This window comes from Balaenoptera ricei, chromosome 9 (assembly GCF_028023285.1).
Source record: "Balaenoptera ricei isolate mBalRic1 chromosome 9, mBalRic1.hap2, whole genome shotgun sequence".
Taxonomy (NCBI): domain Eukaryota; kingdom Metazoa; phylum Chordata; class Mammalia; order Artiodactyla; family Balaenopteridae; genus Balaenoptera; species Balaenoptera ricei.
In genome coordinates this window covers 78,065,972-78,086,660 of record NC_082647.1, presented here as the reverse complement: position 1 = coordinate 78,086,660, position 20,689 = coordinate 78,065,972, and the positions used below count along the sequence as shown (strand labels likewise).

At 41.7% G+C, this 20,689-nt stretch overlaps 1 protein-coding gene across 2 annotated transcripts in view; it reads left to right on the top strand.

Moving 5' to 3' along the window:
* Nucleotides 1–20,689, top strand: part of GRM3 (glutamate metabotropic receptor 3) — a 104,342-nt gene that overhangs the window by 76,318 nt on the left and 7,335 nt on the right. Inside the window, exons 3-5 of one of the 2 annotated variants that reach the window (XM_059932863.1) lie at nucleotides 1,459–2,525; nucleotides 13,450–13,624; nucleotides 16,035–16,114. In XM_059932863.1, the coding sequence (XP_059788846.1) occupies nucleotides 1,459–2,525; nucleotides 13,450–13,624; nucleotides 16,035–16,114 (1,322 nt within the window). Of the gene's footprint in view, nucleotides 1–1,458; nucleotides 2,526–13,449; nucleotides 13,625–16,034; nucleotides 16,115–20,689 lie in introns of those variants that run through there. The other variant, XM_059932862.1, reaches the window with a different exon arrangement.

The following is a 20,689-nucleotide window of genomic DNA, read 5'->3' as shown; positions in this document are numbered from 1 at the left end:
AGACAGCAAAGACCTGCAGAGTAAGAGACTGCAGTATCCTCCAAATTCCCCTTTCTCATCCATAGCTGTAGTTGGGCACATCAGCTAAGCCACATTTCCCAGCCGCTCTCGAAGTTGGGTGTGACCCTGTAACTAATTTCTAGTCAATAAATGTGAATAAAAGCACGTGCCACTTCCAGGTTTATACTTTTAGGAAGCAGGTGTACCTAATTCATACTCTTTTTCTCCTTCCACTGCATGGATGCCGATGAGAAGGAGGCCCTAGGAATTGGTACAGCTTCAAGATGGAAGGAACCTGGGTTCCTGAATCACTGTGTGGAGGAGAGATACCCACTGACCAAGACCTTAGCCTACTGCACAAGGGAGAAATAAACTTCCATTGTGTTCGAGCCCTTAAACAATTTGGGGTCTATTTTCCAACAGAGGCAAGCCTACCCTGACTAATAAAGTTTGTCTGTGCATCAGAGACATCAGCCTCATTCTTCTACATTTAAGGAAAGAGTAAAGGTCGGCAGTGTGAAATAGTAGGCACAGAGTAGACAAGAGAAGGCGGCATAAAAATGGTGAACAGAATGGCAGCTGATGTTGGCAAGAGAGACATGATGAGCAGCAGCTGGAAGAGAGGAGAGAGGAACCAGAGATGCTTAGAGAGGCGCTGCTCTTAGGCACTGGCTATAAGAAAGGGACAGGGTTGAGGGTTACCGATCCTGTACAGTTAGGAACAAACTTTAAAGCAATTACCTAGCTTCTACTGTAGGTGCCTTCAGAATATTCAGGTTGTATATATGTGGATAGGAGTATGCTATACACAGACACATGCAAATATGTAGTCAGAATGAATAGCCTCCAAAACATGAAAATACTACAGTTGAAGGATTATGGATGAGTGTTCTTTCTTTTTTTCTTTCCTTCTGAATTATCTAAACTGTTTAAAAGAAACATACCATCCATTTATAATGAAAATTTTTTTCTTGATTTGAAGGAGAAAAATTCCTCCTTTTAATTATATAGGTTCATGAAAATATTTAATTTCTATACATAAATATATAAATATGTAATAGAGATGAGATTCGAAGTTTGTCCAATTCCTACTGTGGAATCTTTCAAGAAATGAATATTTATATACCACATAAAATATGACTACACGTTCACCGGTTCCCCTGTTAAATAATCAGCTCCTTTGAAGGCAGACACTGTATTGTACTCATGATTATCACTGGCACTTGGCACACAGGAGGCACTCAGGAATGTTAAGTGAATGAATTTATGAATGCTTGGAGACTCCAGTAGTTTTTAATATGTAAATTCAATGGTAATTGATAAATTATCTCAGTCTTGGAATCCCCGTTCCGTTATTTCAGTTTTGCTAAGTGTATGATATAAAGTCATTGACCGATCACACTTAAGACACCTAAACAGTGTTCTTTTTTTTCTTTTCTTTTACTTTACATGTCACAGCTCCATTCAACCCAAATAAAGGTGCAGATAGCATTGTCAAGTTTGACACTTTTGGAGATGGAATGGGACGTTACAACGTGTTCAACTTCCAGTACGTGGGCGACAAGTATTCCTACTTGAAGGTTGGTCATTGGGCAGAAACCTTATCAGTAGATGTCGACTCTATCCACTGGTCCCGGAACTCAATCCCCACTTCCCAGTGCAGCGACCCCTGTGCACCCAATGAAATGAAGAATATGCAACCAGGGGATGTCTGCTGCTGGATCTGCATCCCCTGCGAGCCCTACGAATACCTGGCTGATGAGTTTACCTGTATGGATTGCGGCCTTGGGCAGTGGCCCACTGCAGACCTATCTGGCTGCTTTGACCTTCCTGAGGACTACATCAAGTGGCAAGATGCCTGGGCCGTTGGTCCAGTCACCATTGCCTGCCTGGGTTTTATGTGTACATGCATGGTTGTGACTGTCTTTATCAAGCACAACAACACACCCTTGGTCAAAGCATCAGGCCGGGAGCTCTGCTACATCTTGTTGTTTGGGGTTGGCCTGTCCTACTGCATGACATTCTTCTTCATTTCCAAGCCGTCACCAGTCATCTGTGCATTGCGCCGACTAGGGCTGGGGACCTCCTTCGCTGTCTGTTACTCAGCCCTGCTGACCAAGACAAACTGCATTGCCCGTGTCTTCGATGGGGTAAAGAATGGCGTTCAGAGGCCAAAATTCATCAGCCCAAGTTCTCAGGTTTTCATCTGCCTGGGTCTGATACTGGTGCAAATTGTGGTAGTGTCTGTGTGGCTCATCCTGGAGGTTCCAGGCACCAGGCGGTACACCCTTCCAGAGAAGCGGGAAACAGTCATCTTAAAATGCAATGTCAAAGATTCCAGCATGTTGATCTCACTTACCTACGATGTGGTCCTGGTCATCTTATGCACTGTGTATGCCTTCAAAACGCGGAAGTGCCCAGAAAATTTCAACGAAGCCAAGTTCATTGGTTTTACCATGTATACCACATGCATCATCTGGTTGGCCTTCCTCCCTATATTTTATGTGACTTCAAGTGACTACAGAGTAAGTCTCGGAATGGTTTCTCCTTTTCCTTCTTCTTGTATCCTGCCACTGTTTTGTTATGTATAAGTTAAAAGAGACTCCTTTTATTTCATCTCAGCAATTAGGTAGCTAAATTATAAATGCCATGATGAACTGCCATATTGTATATGGAAATTAATTCAATATGTTTTAAAACATTTAATTAGTGCTTGCTATGTGGAAAGCGTTGTGCTAGGCACAGAGAGGAAGATAAATGTAAATGGCATGGTCATTCAAGCAATTTATAATCTAGCAGGAGAAAAGTATAATACATGCACACACACACACACACACACACACACACACACATGCACATGCCCCTTAAAACTTTTAATTTAATTTAGAAAGTGAATGACAAGAGAATAAGACTTTAAATTAGACACGAAAGGACCTGGCTACCACAGATCAATCTGTAAATTAAAGCAGAGTTGCAACATTAAGCCAGGATCAGTTTAAAGATCTAAAAACTTTCACTCGAGCTTCAAATAAGCATCATTATTTCTCTAAAACAAGTTAAAATACGATATTTGTTATACTTTTTCTACAACCTTACTTCCTGTAGACGTATATATATGTAACCCCTGAATCAGTTAAAACTTTTACTGTCTATATCCCGGTAACCTAATTAAGTCATTATTCATATAGTCTCCAGTAATATTCAGTTCAGATTTCTGGGCTTCAATATAATGACCATCTCTCCTGAAAGAAACAGTACATGATTCCATCAAAATTTCTCAAATTGTTGAAACCATCAATCAGTTGCTCTCACATTTATAATTCTGATTTTCATATCTTCCAATGAGTGAGTATAAGAATTTTTTCCTCTTAGGCAATTGGTTTTTATTCTCTATATTTCTTAATTCGTCATTAAGTTTTCCAGAGGCCTTATGGTTTCCTTGTTACAACATGATTTCACAAAATAAAGTGCCTCTGTAGGTTGGAATAGTCCTCAAATGTTTCTGTTTATCAGCAATTCCTACGTTACCAAGCTCTCGAATATTGCAGCTCAAAAATAAGACAAAGCTACTTAAAGCAAGAGATCAAGAGACTGGCAAAGCTTGATGTGTCCAGTCTAGTAAATTATCCACAACGTTGTGACTGAAACCTATGGACCACATTAAAGGAGCAGCAAGAAAAATAAAGAATATACATTCAATGTTGGGATAATGGTCAGGCTTTCTATAAGACTACTTATAAAAATTTTTGAAAATCTGTCAAAAGAGAAGATATCAGAACTAAATCAGCAAAATCAAAGGTCAGATTATATGCACACAGGAGTTTGTACCTTTCTAGTGTGGGGATTAAATGGAGAACTACAGTTAATGCATTTTAATGCCCCCAATTCTATCTTTTGTCTTTCTATACACATCCTCCTCCTATAGATCTGTAAGGATTTTCTTTTCAGTTCTTAGGAAGCCATCCTTAGTAGACAGGACTTGGGGTATTGGAACTGCAAAATAGTTACAATGTTATTTGTTCTATCCTCGACATATGATTTGAAACTATTCATTCTCAAAAAAGCTAATGAAAAAATAAAACAAAAATACTACTGAGAATAAAATTTAATTTTATTGAATGAACTAGCATTTATTCCTAAAACATAAAAAAATGACTTTTTCCTTTAACATGATAGCAATATCATGATTAAATGAAATTAGCTGAAGATACCAGAAGTTTTACCACATGGCAGAAGTTACAAGGAAAATGGGGCAGTGGTTGTAGAGTTGAGTGTTTTAAGGGCTATGCTAATTAAGGCAATGAATCCCACAGAGATTATCTGATGTCTCACTTATCCTTGCAAATAATCCCAATCCTAAATTTACAAAAGAAATGAGACAGTAGACCAGAGCCTCCAACACAGAGGTTTTCATATTCAACCACACATTGAATCAACTGGGTAGCTTTGAAAAAAAAATATTGACACCTGGGGCACAGCCCCAGCTATTCTGATTTAATTGGCCTGATCTGGGGCTTAGACATCAGGATTTTTCAAAGCTCCCCAAGTGACTCTCATTTGCAGGCAGGATTGAAAATCGCTGCTCTAATGAATCACATGCTCTTCTTGCCCCACAGATATCTCTAGTTTGGCCTGCACTGTTTTGAAATTCTTTGAAATGTTTGCCAAAGTAAGAAAATTGAGAAATTATACGTAACTATCTAGACTCTTGGCTTCTCTTAACAAAATAAAACATGTGGACCCACAATTAGCTGGTTGAGTAGCGCTTATGCCTCTAGACAGAGCACTCTCACTCCTGTTGCCCACAACTCCCACCAGCCCCTGAATTCTTACACCTGGCTACCTTCATGCATGAATCTGCATAGCCCTATAAGTATCTGAACTCAGGACCCTTGTTTTAGACTGCGATTTAAAATTTCCTGGAGGGAAACCATGTGGCTCGGATAGAATCAGCAGCATTAGAAAAGTACCCAATAATAATCTAAGTACCAGCATCAGGAATTTGGGCATCGGTCAACAAGGTTTATGACTCAGTACTTTGCCACCCACTGGGAGTTATAAAAAAAATATAAAGCACTATTCCAGTCTTCAAAAAGCTTACATCTCAGTTGGGAAAAAAATAGCAAGCATGAACGAATTCAAGATTAACACAGAATAGTTTATAATTAAATTGCTGATATAAACTCTTAAATGCCTATTTGTTTCAAAACAGAGTTGGATCAGTAAGAGCTTGGTCTTTCCAGGAATCTCCTTAAAGAGGTGGGATTTCATCCTGTACCTTGGTAGGAAAGTGCAAGTAAGGTAGTTAAAGTATATAGGGCCTACAGGGAATATTCTTGAGGCAAAATAGAAATGAACCAAGAAGAATGCAATAATATCGGTCGTGCTCAAATGGAAGATAGGGGGAGTCTAATGAGAAATTAATGGGAACTGTGGCAGCTTGGTCAGATTATACCAGGTAGAGGAATTCATTTAAATAATGTTTAAGGGCTTTGAGGTCTTGTGATTTTTAAATTTTTCTTGTTTTCTTTTGGTTGGTTGTTCACTTGGGCAAAAAGTGACATGATTAAGGTAAGAGAGAAAGAAAGGAATTAAGTCTTCTTGACCGAATTCCAAGACCTTATTCTACTAAGTGCTTTGCATACATGAGCTCACATATTCTCATTAGCACCCTGGAAAGCGAATTTCATTATCCATTAGAAAGATGAGTAAACAGAGTCAGAGGGCAATTAACTTCCCAGGTGGCACAGTTAAAAGATAGTAGGACTAGTTTTTTGGATCCAAATCCATGCCTTTCCTACTAAATCACACACTTATCTATCCTTAATATGAAGAATGGACTTGTAGGAGTAAAGCCTAGAACAAGCAAGACTAGTCAACGCTGTAAGAGACATCAAGACAGAGCAAGCAAAAACTTGGGCAAGAATCCAAAAATTCAAAGGATCTTTGAGAAATATCCAGGCTGCCTCCTTCTGTATCACAACAAAACCATCCCAGAGAGCATAAGAATCAAACACCGGGTCATCAGGGATCCAATACATAGTTCAAATGGTGTAAAGAAAAACTAGGTCATGTTTGGGTGGAAAGTTTACCATAAAAAGTTTAAACGGTAATTACTGAGTATTTTGTTCATTCATGTCTTCCAAAAGTATCTGAGCATTTATTATGGGCCTTGGGGATACAGCTGTCAACATAGACAAGCCCCTCCTCTTTTATAACTGACAATCTGGTGGGGAATGAGAGGAGGATAGAGATGGTGAGTAAATAATTAACAAGTGAAAATTCAGGATAACTCATGCAGTGGTGAGTACTATGATGGAAGGGGGCGGGGTTATGCTACTGCAGTGCTTCCCAAACTTTAAGGCGCATCCACCTGGGAATCTTGCTACAGATTCTGATTCAGTAAGAAGGGATGAGGCCCAAGGTTCCGGATTTCTAGCAAGCTCCCAGATGATGGAGATGCTGCTAGGCAAAGGACTGTACTCTAGGTATCAAGATGCTGGATTCTTACTGGGGTTGGTGCAGGCAAAGCATTTTGCCTAGGCAGACTTGGAGGTGACTTTAGAATTTTTACAAGGTTTAAGTACTTGCAAAGAAATTTCAATTTTCCCATGTTGACTATTTTGAAGATTAAAAGAAATGTATCACATCTCATTCTTTCAAAAACTGTTTGCCACCCCTACTAGTGCCTATTTCATAATACCCTACCGAAAGATGGGAAGGAGCCAACCAGGGGAATTCTACCCGCTAGACAGAAGAAACAGCAAGCGCAAACACCCCTAGGCAAAAATGCCTTAGAAAAGAAAGGTGTATCTGGCTACAGTTTAACGAGTAGATGGAAGAGTGAGTTAATATGAGAGGTAGGCGGTTGGGAGGGTGGGCAGCTAGACCACACAGGACTTTATAGGCCATAGCAAAAAGTTTAGATTTTGTTTTCTATGGAAAAAGAAACCACTGAAATACTTTTTTTTTTTTTTAAAGGAAGAGCCTCAATTAGCCATTTTTTTTTTAAAGTACATTTTTTTAAATTAATTAATTAATTTATATTTATTTTTGACTGTGTTGGGTCTTCACTTCTGTGTGAGGACTTTCTCTAGTTGTGGCAAGTGGGGGCCACTCTTCATCGCGGTGCGCGGGCCTCTCACTTTCGCGGCCTCTCTTGTTGTGGAGCACAGGCTCCAGACGTGCAGGCTCAGTAGTTGTGGTTCACGGGACTAGTTGCTCCACGGCATGTGGGATCTTCCCAGACCAGGGCTCGAACCCGTGTCCCCTGCATTGGCAGGCGGATTCTCAACCACTGCGCCACCAGGGAAGCCCTGAAATACTTTTTAAGTGGAGCAGTTTAATGATCTCATATTTTGTGATCTCACATTTTTAGGGAAAAAAAAAAAAATCAAGCTGCTAAAGACAACGTATGACAGAAAGGAAAAAGCAGGGGTGGGGAGAGCAGTTAGGTGACTGCGATAGGTCAGAGACGATGGTGGCCAGAGCCAAGGGTAGGATGTCAGTGACGGAGACAGAACCTGTGAAGGACCGAGAAGGGTTTTTAATCCATCCTGCAATCTAACAGGTTAGCCTGCCACAGTTTCGGGGATGCTGACAGAAGACATGAGACTCCTAACTCAGAGACAAAGGACTTTTATTACTCGCAGCCACCACTGTAGCCAGAACATCAGCATTTGTGTAGGTTCCGCGAGTCCCAATTTCCACTAGGCAGTGCAGAGTGGGCCCGATAACACCTGCATGAGCAGTCATCATGATAAGATCAGTGTCGCTGATTTTTCTTTTTGCCTTCACTTTGAATACATCACAGCCCAGCACTGTTACCGACCTTATCCTTATTTAAAAGGTTGGTATTGTGTTCATCGTAGGCTTTTAGCATGAATTTTTATTTTTTAAAAATACTGCAATAAAATATTATTTGTCTTGATTACTGAGTTTTGGGTGCCTCCTTAAAGGTGTATCTCAGGCAAGTTCCTCATTTGCCTCATTCTGTTCCCAGCCCTGCCTTCTCCCTAACAGGTCTGGGTAGGATGGTGACTTGGTTGTCTGTAACCAACAGAGCATAAAAATTTGAGTTCTTCCCTCCCCAGAGTTTCCCAGCATACTGGGTCTGGTGCGTACGGATGGCAGCCACCCTTGGGGATGGGGAGACATTGTTCCTATCCTTCCTTCCTTCTTAAGGCAGCTACAATCAGGATGGAGAGAGTAAGGGAGGAATCAGGCAGCATGGATATCTCCATGCCAGGAAGGAAGGCACATTTGCTCTGTGTTTCCAGCATGCGGCAGCTACGCGTGGCTCAACCGAACAATGGTCCAATGTTTCTGAGCACCCAAAACCCTGAACTGAATGGCAACATCATCGTTACTGTCACTGTTCATTTCAACTTTGGGGACCCCTTGACTCGGAGGCCAGAGCCAGATATGGGTAGCTATCTGCCTGGGCCACGTGGTTGGTGTATTTCAGCTCACTCGCCACTGACTTGCACAGACAGCAGCGACTTTTTTCAAGGAGTTCATCTTAATCCAGGGCATTTGCTGTCTCATCGTGATAACATCTCTTAGCGTCTTGCCTGGTTTTAGCATAAGGGCTAAGCAAGCTTTCCAGGGCTGCAGCTGACTGCAAGAATTCGTTCAGATTTCCTTGCGTCAGCCTCTCATTCTTCGGTGCAGCACTTTTGTCAGCATTTTAAACCCAATCCAGGTCAGGAAGAGCCCAAACACCAGTCAGTGCCTCATCTATGGCTTCCCAGAGCATTATCGGGTTTCAGGGCAATCTGACAGAGAGGACCAAAGCTCCTTTTCTGCAGCCAGCTTCCACTGTAAAAAACTGAGACTTTCGTCATCTCAGAATGGATCTAAGTTTGGCGTGAGAGACTATAGCAAGGGATGAGCCCTAAGAGGGCCAAGCTGTTGCCATTCTTCCTTCACAAGCACTCGTCGCCCTCTTCCCTCATTTCCCAAGGGAGCCAGCCAAAGTTCAAATGACTCACTTGGTCTCTGCTTCTCTGAAGGCTTCTCTTTTCAGGGTCAGTGTAGGTGCTTGTCCCTGCAACTTTTATGTGAAAAAAGAGTAGAACTTTCTGCCCACCAAGGACCTGAATCAGAATAGGGAGGAAATCCACGCCACCCCCAGAGCTGAGTCAGCAACAAGTTCAGTACAGGTTCAGCAGCTCTATCTGAATCTACTTCCTGTTACTCAGCCTGCGACCCACTCCCCAAATCCTCTTCATTAATGGCAATACAGTGGAGCACTATTTATTGCCTGGGTGGCCGTACAGTTTGGTCAGCCTGTTTGCTGCGGATCCCCATGGACTTCTCTCAAGGCCTGTTCATCAGCCCTCAAGGGCCTCATTCTTCCTCTCTGAGAAAGCCTTTCCGATCTCACCGTCACGACTGTCAAAGACCGAAGAGTCTGAGATTTTACTTGACTGATTCTAACTTAACATGTTAGCCTGCCACAGTTTTGTTGACGCTGACAAAAAGGACTTTATGACTCAAAGCAACAGCAGTAGCCAGAGTTCCGCACCGGCTCTGGCTCCCTGAGCCCCCCTTCCCACAGGCTATGCAAAGGGCACCGTGACCACGGCACAGTCAGTGGTGGCATTACAGGGAGGAACAGTGAGATTAGGGAACCTGAATCTTTTCTAATGAGTGATATGCTGGTCCTTTGTTCCACAGGCACTACCTCTATCTTCTAGGGCTCTTTGCTATAAAAATACCATTGAAAAGAACGTCCAGAACAAAGGCAGTCAGAGCCACTGCTTGAAAGACATACAGAAGCCCAAGAGACTATAAAGGATTATCTTCCAAAAGAACCAACAGAACTTGATATTGGATTGGATGTGTGGGTGTAAGGGAAATGGCAAAATGAAGGACGACTCTCAGGTTTTTGGCTTGCACAAGTGGGTGGCATTTGGTGTCATTTAAATGGAGATACTTGATACTCGGAGGAAAGGATCAAGTTCTGCTTACATGTTCATTCTGATTTGCCTACTACACATCCACAACAATATGCCAAGATGGCAGTTGAATGTATAGGTCTGGAAGCCCAGAAGATAAGTTGGAACTAGTACTACATATATGAATATCATCCACATAGGAGGTACTTAAGCCACGGAACTCAATGAGATGGTAAAGAGAAGAGTGTCCAAAACTGAGTTCTGAAACACTCCAGCACTTAGAATTCAGGTAGAAGAGAAAAAGTCAGCAAAGGTAACTCAGACAAGGAACTGTCCAGTGAGGGAAGGATGTATCCAGGAAGTGATTAACCATGTCAAGTGTTTCTAGGAGCTTGAGGAAGATGAAAACAAAGCAGCATGCACTGGGAGTGTTCAAAGACACAGGACAAATAATTAAAGATAAATACAGACTCTTTATAGTGTGAGTTATAGAGGGAACTGGGCAACTGAAACTATGAGGCTGATACTTGGGCTTTGAAAAAAATTAAAAGGTATCAAATTTAAAACAGGTATACTGAAAAATATGCAGCATAAACTATGACCAAAACACACCTTTAGTTATGCCTCCCAGTGTCCCTTTAGTAGTTAGTGAGATTAGTCACCCCTCCACCCCTGGATGGAAATTCCAGTGGATACATCCAAACACTGACCGTTCACCTTACGTGAGACACCATCCTTGTGCTGGGGATACATCAATGAATGAAAACTCTCATGACCTTGGTAGGCCCGTGAATTTGTGTGCCCTTAGGTGACATAAGGTCCTACAATCATTTTCAATGGAAAAAAGTCTCTAGTAGGAAATTCAAATGCCTTGTCCTACGTAGTTATCAAATCATATCATGACTTAACATTCAGTATCATTTTCTCCTGAGGTCTGGCCTGCCTTGGAGCTGCTTCCCCTTTCTCCCAGCTCACACTCCCCAGCCCACCAGTTGCTATCTCCTTCTCAGGCCCGGTTAGAGAGTAATAAGGAAGAAGTAGGATGGTTCTTACATAACAGGATGACTTTATCATCTCTAAGTCCGCAGTGGCTAAAGACACACCCTTGGCATAACCTGGAAGATGATTAAAGGGTGTTTTCACCTGATCATCAGAAAGGTCCTGCTGGCCTTTTTCTCCCACAAGTCCTTGAGTGAGTTGGCTGGCAATTCGCTACTCTGAGTTGTCACAGTCAGGCCCAGGACATCGAGCTACGCCCCTCTAGCCTCCTTCTGAGAAGGACTCCAGGCCCCTCCACGTGGGCCCTAGACGACCCACAATGGCTCATCTTGGCTGGCATACCACTCACACAGCGTTTGTTTTGATAAATTTTTAGAGTAAAGGACTATCTCAATACATCAGCAAGTGTCCTTGCTCTGCTAAAAAAGTGACTAGCCATTTCTCACCTTCTAGATTTTCCAGACAGGAATCAGGCTCTCAGGCAGGGCATCCTCCCAACCACAGAAAAACCTCAGACCTTCTGTGAAGGGCCACAGTGACGCCCTCCCCTGTAAGCTTTAAGCAAAGAGATGGACACAATCCCCCTAAAGGGTGGAGGGCGTGGAATTCACAGCACAGCTTTGGGCAAGATCTCCTCACAGAAGCCTCCCTTCTCCTCTCCCTGTAATGTCTTAAAGTATGTGAGGAGTTTCAAAGTTATAGAAGGTTTTCTTGAAAATGTGCACATTTGAACTTGTCTCACCCTCACTGGGATATCTGATAGCTTTCACATTGGCACCACGGTCAAAACCGAGGCAGGAACAGCACAGTTCTAATATCATATTATACATATATGTAAAAAAAAATTACGTCAGTAATGGACTTGCTGTAAATAACATAGTTATGATTTATCAAGGCTTTTCCATCATGGAATTAGATAGTAGACTTTTCTGAGAAGCTGACAAAAGAGAGAAGAGCCTGAAACTGGGGACCAAGTTGGAGAGCCCTGGAGTGGTTAGGGGAGCAAGAGCTTTAAGATAATGAGGAGAGGGCTTCCCTGGGGGCACAGTGGTTAAGAATCCGCCTGCCAATGCAGGGGACACGGGTTCGAGCCCTGGTCCGGGAAGATCCCACATGCCGCGGAGCAACTAAGCCCGTGAGCCACAACTACTGAGCCTGCACTCTAGAGCCCGCGAGCCACAACTACTGAGCCTGCACTCTAGAGCCCGCGAGCCACAACTACTGAAGCCCGTGCGCCTAGAGCCCGTGCTCTGCAACAAGAGAAGCCACCGCAATGAGAAGCCCGCACACCGCAACGAAGAGTAGCCCCCGCTTGCCGCAACTAGAGAAAGCCTGCACACAGCAACAAAGACCCAACGCAGCCAAAAATAAAATTAAATTTTAAAAAAAAAGATAGTGAGGAGAGATTTACTTTCAGCAATTAAAGTAAAACCAGAGTCTGAAGAATTATGATACAAGCGTAACCTGATTTTTTAAAAATCCAAAACAGAAAGAAGTCTTCTAAAGTTATGTGGCTCTTCCAGTTAACTGTTCAGTCTTCAGCTTCCTTTGATTACAGAGTAAGGTTAGACACTTTAGGGCATGAGAAATTATTGCTATCTGGTAATAGCATCGGCTGGGGAAAAAGGAAAAAGAACTCTAAAATGACTCTAGGATTTACCATAGTTACTCTGAGTAGAAACTGATAGAAGAAATAATTAATTTCCATTTTTCATACTGAAAGTGATTAAATATGTAGAATCTAATTTGGGATTTTCCAGAAAATCTATGGGAGCTGAAGCCAGGATAAATGAGGAGAGCGGAGAAGATGAAGAGTGCGGGCAAGGGAATGAAAAGAAGAGATGATAAAACCTAGATCTGAGGTTTGCTTTCAGGGGAAGCAAAGAGGGAGCAAGGGACAATTCTCTGTCAAGGATGGGTGCATAGAAGCCTGGAGAACAGAAAGACGGAACAGTGAGCACCTGATGTAACAAAATCCCAGAGAGATGCTAATGAAATAATTAGAAGAATAGGTACCCCAGAAGAAAGTTGATAATGTCCCCCAGTGTTGAGTAGGGAAACCAAGAGCTGACAGAGCTCCCAGCAAGAAAAAGAAATGGAAATACGAAACAGGACCAGATTTGTTCATAATATAGTAAACCTTAAACAAGCCAAGTTGATTGACTCAAATTATCAGTTATCTGGTCACTTCATCATTGAATACTGATATTTGACTCTTTAAGATTCTGACTTCAGTGGCTCTGCAGAAATATCTTTATACAAAGTAAAGAAGAAAACAAACAAAACAAGAAAATCCGTGTGAAGTCTTGGCAAGCCTTCAGGACACCAAACACGAAGAGCGTTTGCTTACAAATCCTAAGCAATGTTTCCATGTGCATCCCAAACTCAGAAGATCCAATATAATTGCTGTATTGGTTTGGCTAGAATAAGAACAGAACTGTGGATGATTTGGGTTTTTTCAGTTTGCTCTTTTTTCAGTGCTCTCTTGAGTTGGCCACTGTACTGAATTTATAGTCAAGACACTTAACTAGGCAATCTTTTCTTATAGGTGCAGACAACGACCATGTGCATCTCGGTTAGCCTGAGCGGATTCGTGGTCCTGGGCTGTTTGTTTGCACCCAAGGTGCACATCATCCTGTTTCAACCCCAGAAGAACGTGGTCACACACAGACTGCACCTGAACAGGTTCAGTGTCAGTGGAACTGGGACCACGTATTCTCAGTGTAAGTATGGAAATTGACACTGACCCCTTCACTGTAGTAGGGAGCAGGCTAGAAGGAGAAGCAACAGACATAGACAGCAACAGACAACACATGTCCATCCCCATAATCAATCTCAATTCAATTTAGTAAGTGCTGGTTTGCTCACTGTGTGCCAGGTACTGTGCTGGGTGCTAAGGATACAGTGATAAGCAGAAGAGGTCAAGTTTCAGTTTGGGCAGTATGCGGTCTAGCAGGGATGACAGACATTAAATCCATAACCACAAATGGGATTTTTGACCAAGTTGTAGAGTCAGAGAACCAAGTTTCTAGTCCTGACTTTGCAACTAGGTCAACAGGTAACCTTGAGCACATCACTTTACTGTTTCCTTCCTTAGTTGGCCTAGAGGGTTGGACTAGATTGGTGCTCTGTAAAGTATGTTCTGTGTCACATAGATACTGAAGGTGCTTCATAAAAATTAGAAGAGGAAGATAATCAAATAAGGTGGAAAATGCTACATCCTAAACACCCACTTGGAAGTTCAAAGCACCTCCTTTGACATGAGTATGATAAAGGTTTTTAAGAATCTCTACAGCAGAGAAACCTGTTTCACTTTGTTATTTACAGTTTCTTAAAAGTAATTGATCACAGTAAAATCAACTGCACATCCCATGGAATACACTTTGGAAAATGCTAGAATAGATCTTCCTCCTATTTCAAAGACAAAGACACAATGTTTTTTTCAGCTGAGAAGGCAGTGCTAACTGAAAGATACCAGGGTAACTCCCAGCCAGAATTCTCTCACCTCCTGGCCTGCAAATATCTGAAACAGTATCCTTGGAGAATCATTTAATTCTTTAGAGGCATCTAAAGCACAAACGTAGCTAAAGGGGACAATCTTTTAAGCAATTTTCAGCTAATCTATGGTATGAAGTAGGAGAAATTCACTGACAGAAGGATGAGGGGGAAGGGGGGTGGAGAGGAAGGGGAAGGGGGGTGGGGGGAAGGAGGATTGGAAGTGACAGAGACAAATGACTACTTCACAATTTTGCCCCGAGCCGATTAGAAAGGAAACTTCGAAATAGCTCAGCATCACAAAGTGAGCAATCGCATTAGTGCCCCAGTTTCTCCAACAAAGTGCACAATTCATTGGGCTGCCCTTTTCCTAGCAAACAAAGGGAAGACTGATGGCTGACAGCACATGTTCAGTGATGCGCTGTGTGTATACCACTCCTCGGTCTCAGCTGCTATAGAGGTGGAGACCTTACTGCATTTTCAGCTAAATTTCCAGGTGTCACGAGGGCTGAGTCCCAGGACCTGGTAAAACTTGTGAAATAATTTTCCTTGAACCTTAAAGAAACCTGCTTATTTCTTGAGCAAACAAATCTCTTTTCTAGCAGCTGAACTATAAAAGCTAGCTAGTCCAGACCAGAAAGAACTGGCATATAACTAATAACTAATAAAAACAACAATAATACAGCTAAGAGGAACTATCATTTATTGTTGCCTTTGTGCTAGGCATTGTGCTAAATACTCCATACATGTGTGCACACGTGATATAGCTTATTTAAGGCTCACAGCTCTTGGAGATCTACCCAAGGTCACACGTATTGAAAGTGGCAGAACCAGAACTTAAGAGCCAGTTTCTCTGATTTCAAAGCCAGGGCACCAAACCACCTTATTGTGCTACTTCATCTAGAAAACAAGCCGGGAAATTTCCCATGAACTACGTACTTGGTAAACTTTCCAGGGAGAACAAAAGGAAAATTACCCTAGGCTATGCAGCATGACTTACCTCTGGGCAGAAAGAGTCTTGTTGATAGCTTAGAGCTCTTGGCTGTTATTAAAACAATTTAGCAGAGTCCCTAAGTCTTCCCCAGACATTTTTCAGATCACATACATCCAAACCTCAGTAATTTAGATATGGTGGCATTTTCTAATGTAGGTACTAGGAATTAATAAATTCCTGAAGAGTTAACAAGGACACTTTACCCAATCAAGTCTCCCCTCAGAATTTCAGAAATGTCCATTTACACAAAAACAATGTACTGCAACTGCCATGGACCTGCTTAAGCTGTCACTCAGTATCTAATCTGCTAGTGGCCCAACTAATACTTCAAGGTACGAGTCTATCCAGCCCAACATTTTAGGACTACTTTGTTACTCAGTGAAATTTAATTTTTTTCTTTAAAAAGGTCTAAATTTAGATCTCATTTTCCCCACAATTTTCCTCTAATTAATCCAAATTAAAGAAGTGGCAGTAAAGTAACAAAGTGAAGTATTTGAGTGGTATCTCTAGGCATTTCAAAGTGCATAAGTAACGAATCCATTGATCTTTTATTTGTAATTCTTTATCTTTTACTCACGATAGTTTAATATTTGTGGGCTCATTTTATCCCATGTGTACAAGATATCACAAGTTCTATTTTATAGGTGAGAAAATAAGAGAAGTTACTTCTCAAGGATATGCAATGATTCAAGAGTTGACACTGGATTTCCTGACTTGTGATTAGTATCCTTCCCATTTTAATAAACTGGAACCACTGTCATGAAATTCATTCAGTCATTAAATGCTTGAATGCCTTCTGTACACCAGAAATTTCTAAGCACAGCGGTGAATAAGACAGAATCCCTGGTCCCAGGAAGGTTAGTGTCTGGGGCAGTGTTTTTCATACTGTAGAATGTAATCCATTAATGGGTCATGAAATTTATTTAGCATGTTTGACCAGCATTTTTTTAAAAAAAGGAAATAGAGGGACTTCCCTGGCGGTCCAGTGGTTAAGACTCCGCACTCCCAATGCAGGGGGCACAGGTTCGACCCCTGGTCAGGGAACTAAGATCCCGCATACCGCACGGCGTGGCCAAATTAATTAATTAATTAATTAATTAATTAATTAATTAAATAAAATAAAACTGACCTGGACATTTAAAAATAATAATAATAAAAAATATAAAAATAAAAGAGAAGAGGATAAAGTATTTTAGAGTGTATCATATGTAATAGGGTAAGTAGTATTTCACCAAGTTTGCTCAAGTTTACATATGGGTACCAGGTTCAGGTAAAATATTTATTTCTATGAACTGCAGTCAAACGTATTTGAAAGCCACTTGCCTATGGGATCTAGTTCTATGTATAAACGCGTTACTGACCCACTATGATGAAAACTTAAGCAACTGGTTTAATATTTCAGTGCCTGTTTCCTCCATTATAGATTCAGCTCAATTAATATCCATTTCCCTCCTAAATACTGGGAAGTATGCTGTTTAAAGAATCAAGAAAAATCCTTAAAATGCTCTGCATTAAGTACAGCATATGTTTTTCTTAGGTTGTACATAATTTATGTTCTTCTGGTTAAGTATTTGCAGGCATTTTATTCCAATGGATTATTGTTACTGGTATTGCTTCTGGTTTTCTGACTTAGTGTCTCCAGAGGTAAAAACAAAAACCCCATGTATGGACGAGAGTAAGCCGGTATAGCAACGGAGTTACCCCCCCGCACAGACACATTTAGTTATCTAGTCCTGCATAACAAACTTCCCCCAAATTTAGTGGCTTAGGAGAAATCCCTTTTGTTATCTCTCTTGATCTAGTGGGTCAGGAATTCAGGCAGGGCTTGACTGAGCAGTCCACCTGCTCTGCAAGGCCTTGACAGGGGTCCTTCTGTGGTGTCAGCTGAGACTGAACTGATCTGCAGGGTCCACAGTGATTCACTCTCATAGGTGGTGCCTTGGTGGGACGTCTCTCCACGTGGGACCCAGAGAGCATGACAGAGCCCACCCACATTCAAGGGGAGGGAGGCAGACTCCACCACTCAAAGAATTTGTGGCCATTCTTATTATGCTGCACTCTCCAAATCCCAAATCCAACTGGCACTGCACTCTTAGCAGGGATTCAGTGACATGACACTCTTAACCTTATGCAATACCAAGAAGTCACCTTGAAGGTGCGGCCATATTAATTCAGGGTGAATTCTCTGGCGAGAGAGCAGCAGAGACACCACATCACTCTGGAGTCTAAGTGAGCTCCCTGACTGCAGCTAAGGTGGTTGATAGCAGAAAGAAGATCAGTTAGAGGGTTTTAAAATCTGAGCAGTTGCTCTCAAAAGATAGAAAAGCACGGCCTAACTCAGAAGCAGGCATGGAAGAAAGAACATCGTTAAGGACAACTTGGAAAACTCACCATTTGAGAAATGTTTACATATTGCTGTATGCAAACGAGACCAATTTTAGTTGTATCTGATTAACTACATACAGTGGGAGTCAGAATAATAAAAATAAAGGAAACAGTAACTTTTCTCCACTAAGTGTACCCATAGGCCAGTTGTCCCCAATATTTGCATATTTAAAAAAAACTCTCTGAAATGGAGATTCCCAGGCCCCACCCTTTGTATCATGGGGTCTTGGTAAAGGCCAGGAGTCTGGTCGGTAACAGATACTCCAGCTGGTTCAACAGAGATGGTCCAAGGAAAACGGTTTGAGAACCTTGGCCCAAACCATCCTGTCTGCTTCATCCACTGCTCTCAGTGCAGAGCAGGGAGCTCCACTTGGATGCCCTCAAAGAGAAAGGAGGCCCTGGGTTCAGAGAAGGAGAGGCCCTTGAAGTCCCATCCTTTGCCCAAGAGCCACACCCCAGCACAGTCATTTCCCCCATTGCTGTCCGGAACCCTCCACAGAGGCATTTCTCCCACACCCACACACATAAGTAAACATCCTTTGTATTTGGAAGAGAAAAAAAAAAAAAAAAGAGGTCATTCTTTGTTTTCTTCAGCTTTAGAAGCAAAGGAGCTTCCCAGAGCTGATTCCCAAAGACAGGCAATCAAGAACGTATGCTGAGAATCTCAGCATCTGCAAATTCAATGATTTTTTTTTTTTTTTTAATTAAAAGCCTTCCCTTCAGCACTACACCCGACAGCATCTTGTTCTACCAGCATGGGTGCAGAATGTAAGCGAATGGCGCCATTTTGAGGGAGACAAGCTGGATGTACACGTGAGGTCTGGCAGCATAAAATCCTACAGGCCGTGCGCAGGTCAGAATATTGCTGACACTAATATAGGTTTGCATCAGCATAGACCGGGGGGAGAAGAAAGAAATGGACGGTGTCCAACAGTCCCTCAGAGCTATTATGTACCCAGACGTGGTCCTACGGGGATGTGTATTTCTCTTGCTCATGGTGATCATTCAGATGTATGTACGTCATTATCATTAAGATCAGCCAAGAGGCTTCTGCTAATTAATGATGCCCAGATTTGGGTCCCGGAGGAGCCATGGGCATATGGAGATTGATTTTCTCTGCCATAACCTTATTCAGAAAGTCACTTGTCTAGGTGGTAATGTGCGAACTGCTCAATTAATAGAATTATTGTTTATCACTGAGCATTTTCACATTATAGAGAGAAAGCAGCAGTCTAAAAAGATCGAGGGACCCGCCTTCTAGTTTCACGGTATAATTTGCCACAGAGCTTCAGCAACAGAAAAGCAAGTGCATGAGGACAAGCTTTTGCACCTATCAATGGCCAAGCTTTGAAGATACCCCAGTTGGCCGGGGCAAGCCACTGTTCAACTCTGAACAGGACTTTATAAAAAAAAAACACACACACACATAATGCCAAGTTTCTTCTCTACAGTGTTAGTCTAGAAAAACAGCATAATATACCTGCACTTTACAGTTCAGGGAGTCCCATGATGACTCGTCAGCCAATTAGGAAGTTATTTGGCACCCCAGACTGAAATGAACGTCTTCTTCGCCACAGGCATAAATATATTATAAACATAAATCCTCTCTGACCAACCTAGGAAGAGCTTAGAGTTTTCAGCAAGTTGAGCCATTTGCTTCCAGGCAGAATACACCTAGTACATCCAAATCAGATAGATGTCAATCCATTTTCCCTCAAGAGAGCAAAGTCCACAGCACTCCTGAGAACCTCATTCTTTCTATTCCCTTTCATTCCCTCATTGAGGATGGGAGGATAGTCTCCAGCTATAATAGGTAACCCTATATACATTAGGAAATTGATGTTTAATACCTCTCCTTCTTTGATTTGACATTTCCGTTTACTTGTCTCACAACCACTCTAAAGCAACCCTTAAATCATTTTCTCTTTACCTCTACTATTTTGCTAGGTTTTCCCCAAGCAGCTAGAGCCCACCTTCTTTAACACACAGACTGGAGCTGGAAGGGATGTTAAGGATCATTTATTCTAACAAATACATTTATAGATGAGAAAACCAGGGTCCCATCTATTAGGTACTTTAAGGAATTTGATAACTGAAGTCATAGATAAAACTCTCAAAAGCTGCTCTATGGCTCCTGTGGCCTCTGGATTTTCTGCCCCAGCTCAGTTACAAAACTCATCTCAGAGATTATTCTGACAGTGAGAATCTTAGCATCTGCACATGCAGTGATTTTTTTCAAGTTAAAAGCTTTCTCTTAAGCACCACACACGACAGCATCTTGTTCTACCAGCATGAGTACAGACTTGTGTTCCTCTCAAAAGCCCATACCAGGGAGTTCAACAGCATAAATCATGTCTCTTTGAGCCCTCGGTGATCCCCACACCCAGGCTGCACACAGACAAGGTATGGCATTGATATTCCAAAGGGGCTACCCACTAAGTTTCTTAGAAAATGTGATTTGATGAAGACAAATGAATACAGTTAATGTTTATGTCAGAGATATAATTTCTCTCATTTCCATAGTTTTTTAAAAGCATCACTTTCTTGAATTACATTACATTGTACAGTTTCTCTTCTGTATTGTACATTAGAACAGAATGTAAACACAGTAGCTCAAAGAGAGTTCCTAAACCAGAGAGTCTGGTATTGTATGAGAGATACCTATAGTCATCTGCATTTCCATGTAACCCCAAATTTATTAACGCCTTTGGGAACAGGGTACCATGCTGAGAACTATGTATATATGTCAATAAAAAAGAAAATATGTATTTAATCAAATACTGCCCATACATTGATCTCAGATGATCAATACCTTAAAACAAAGCAAAGGGTCTAACATCAATTTATTATATGCTATTTCTATGACTTCCTTTTCATTTTTAGTGAAATTCTCTGGAGGACATCTATAAATGGA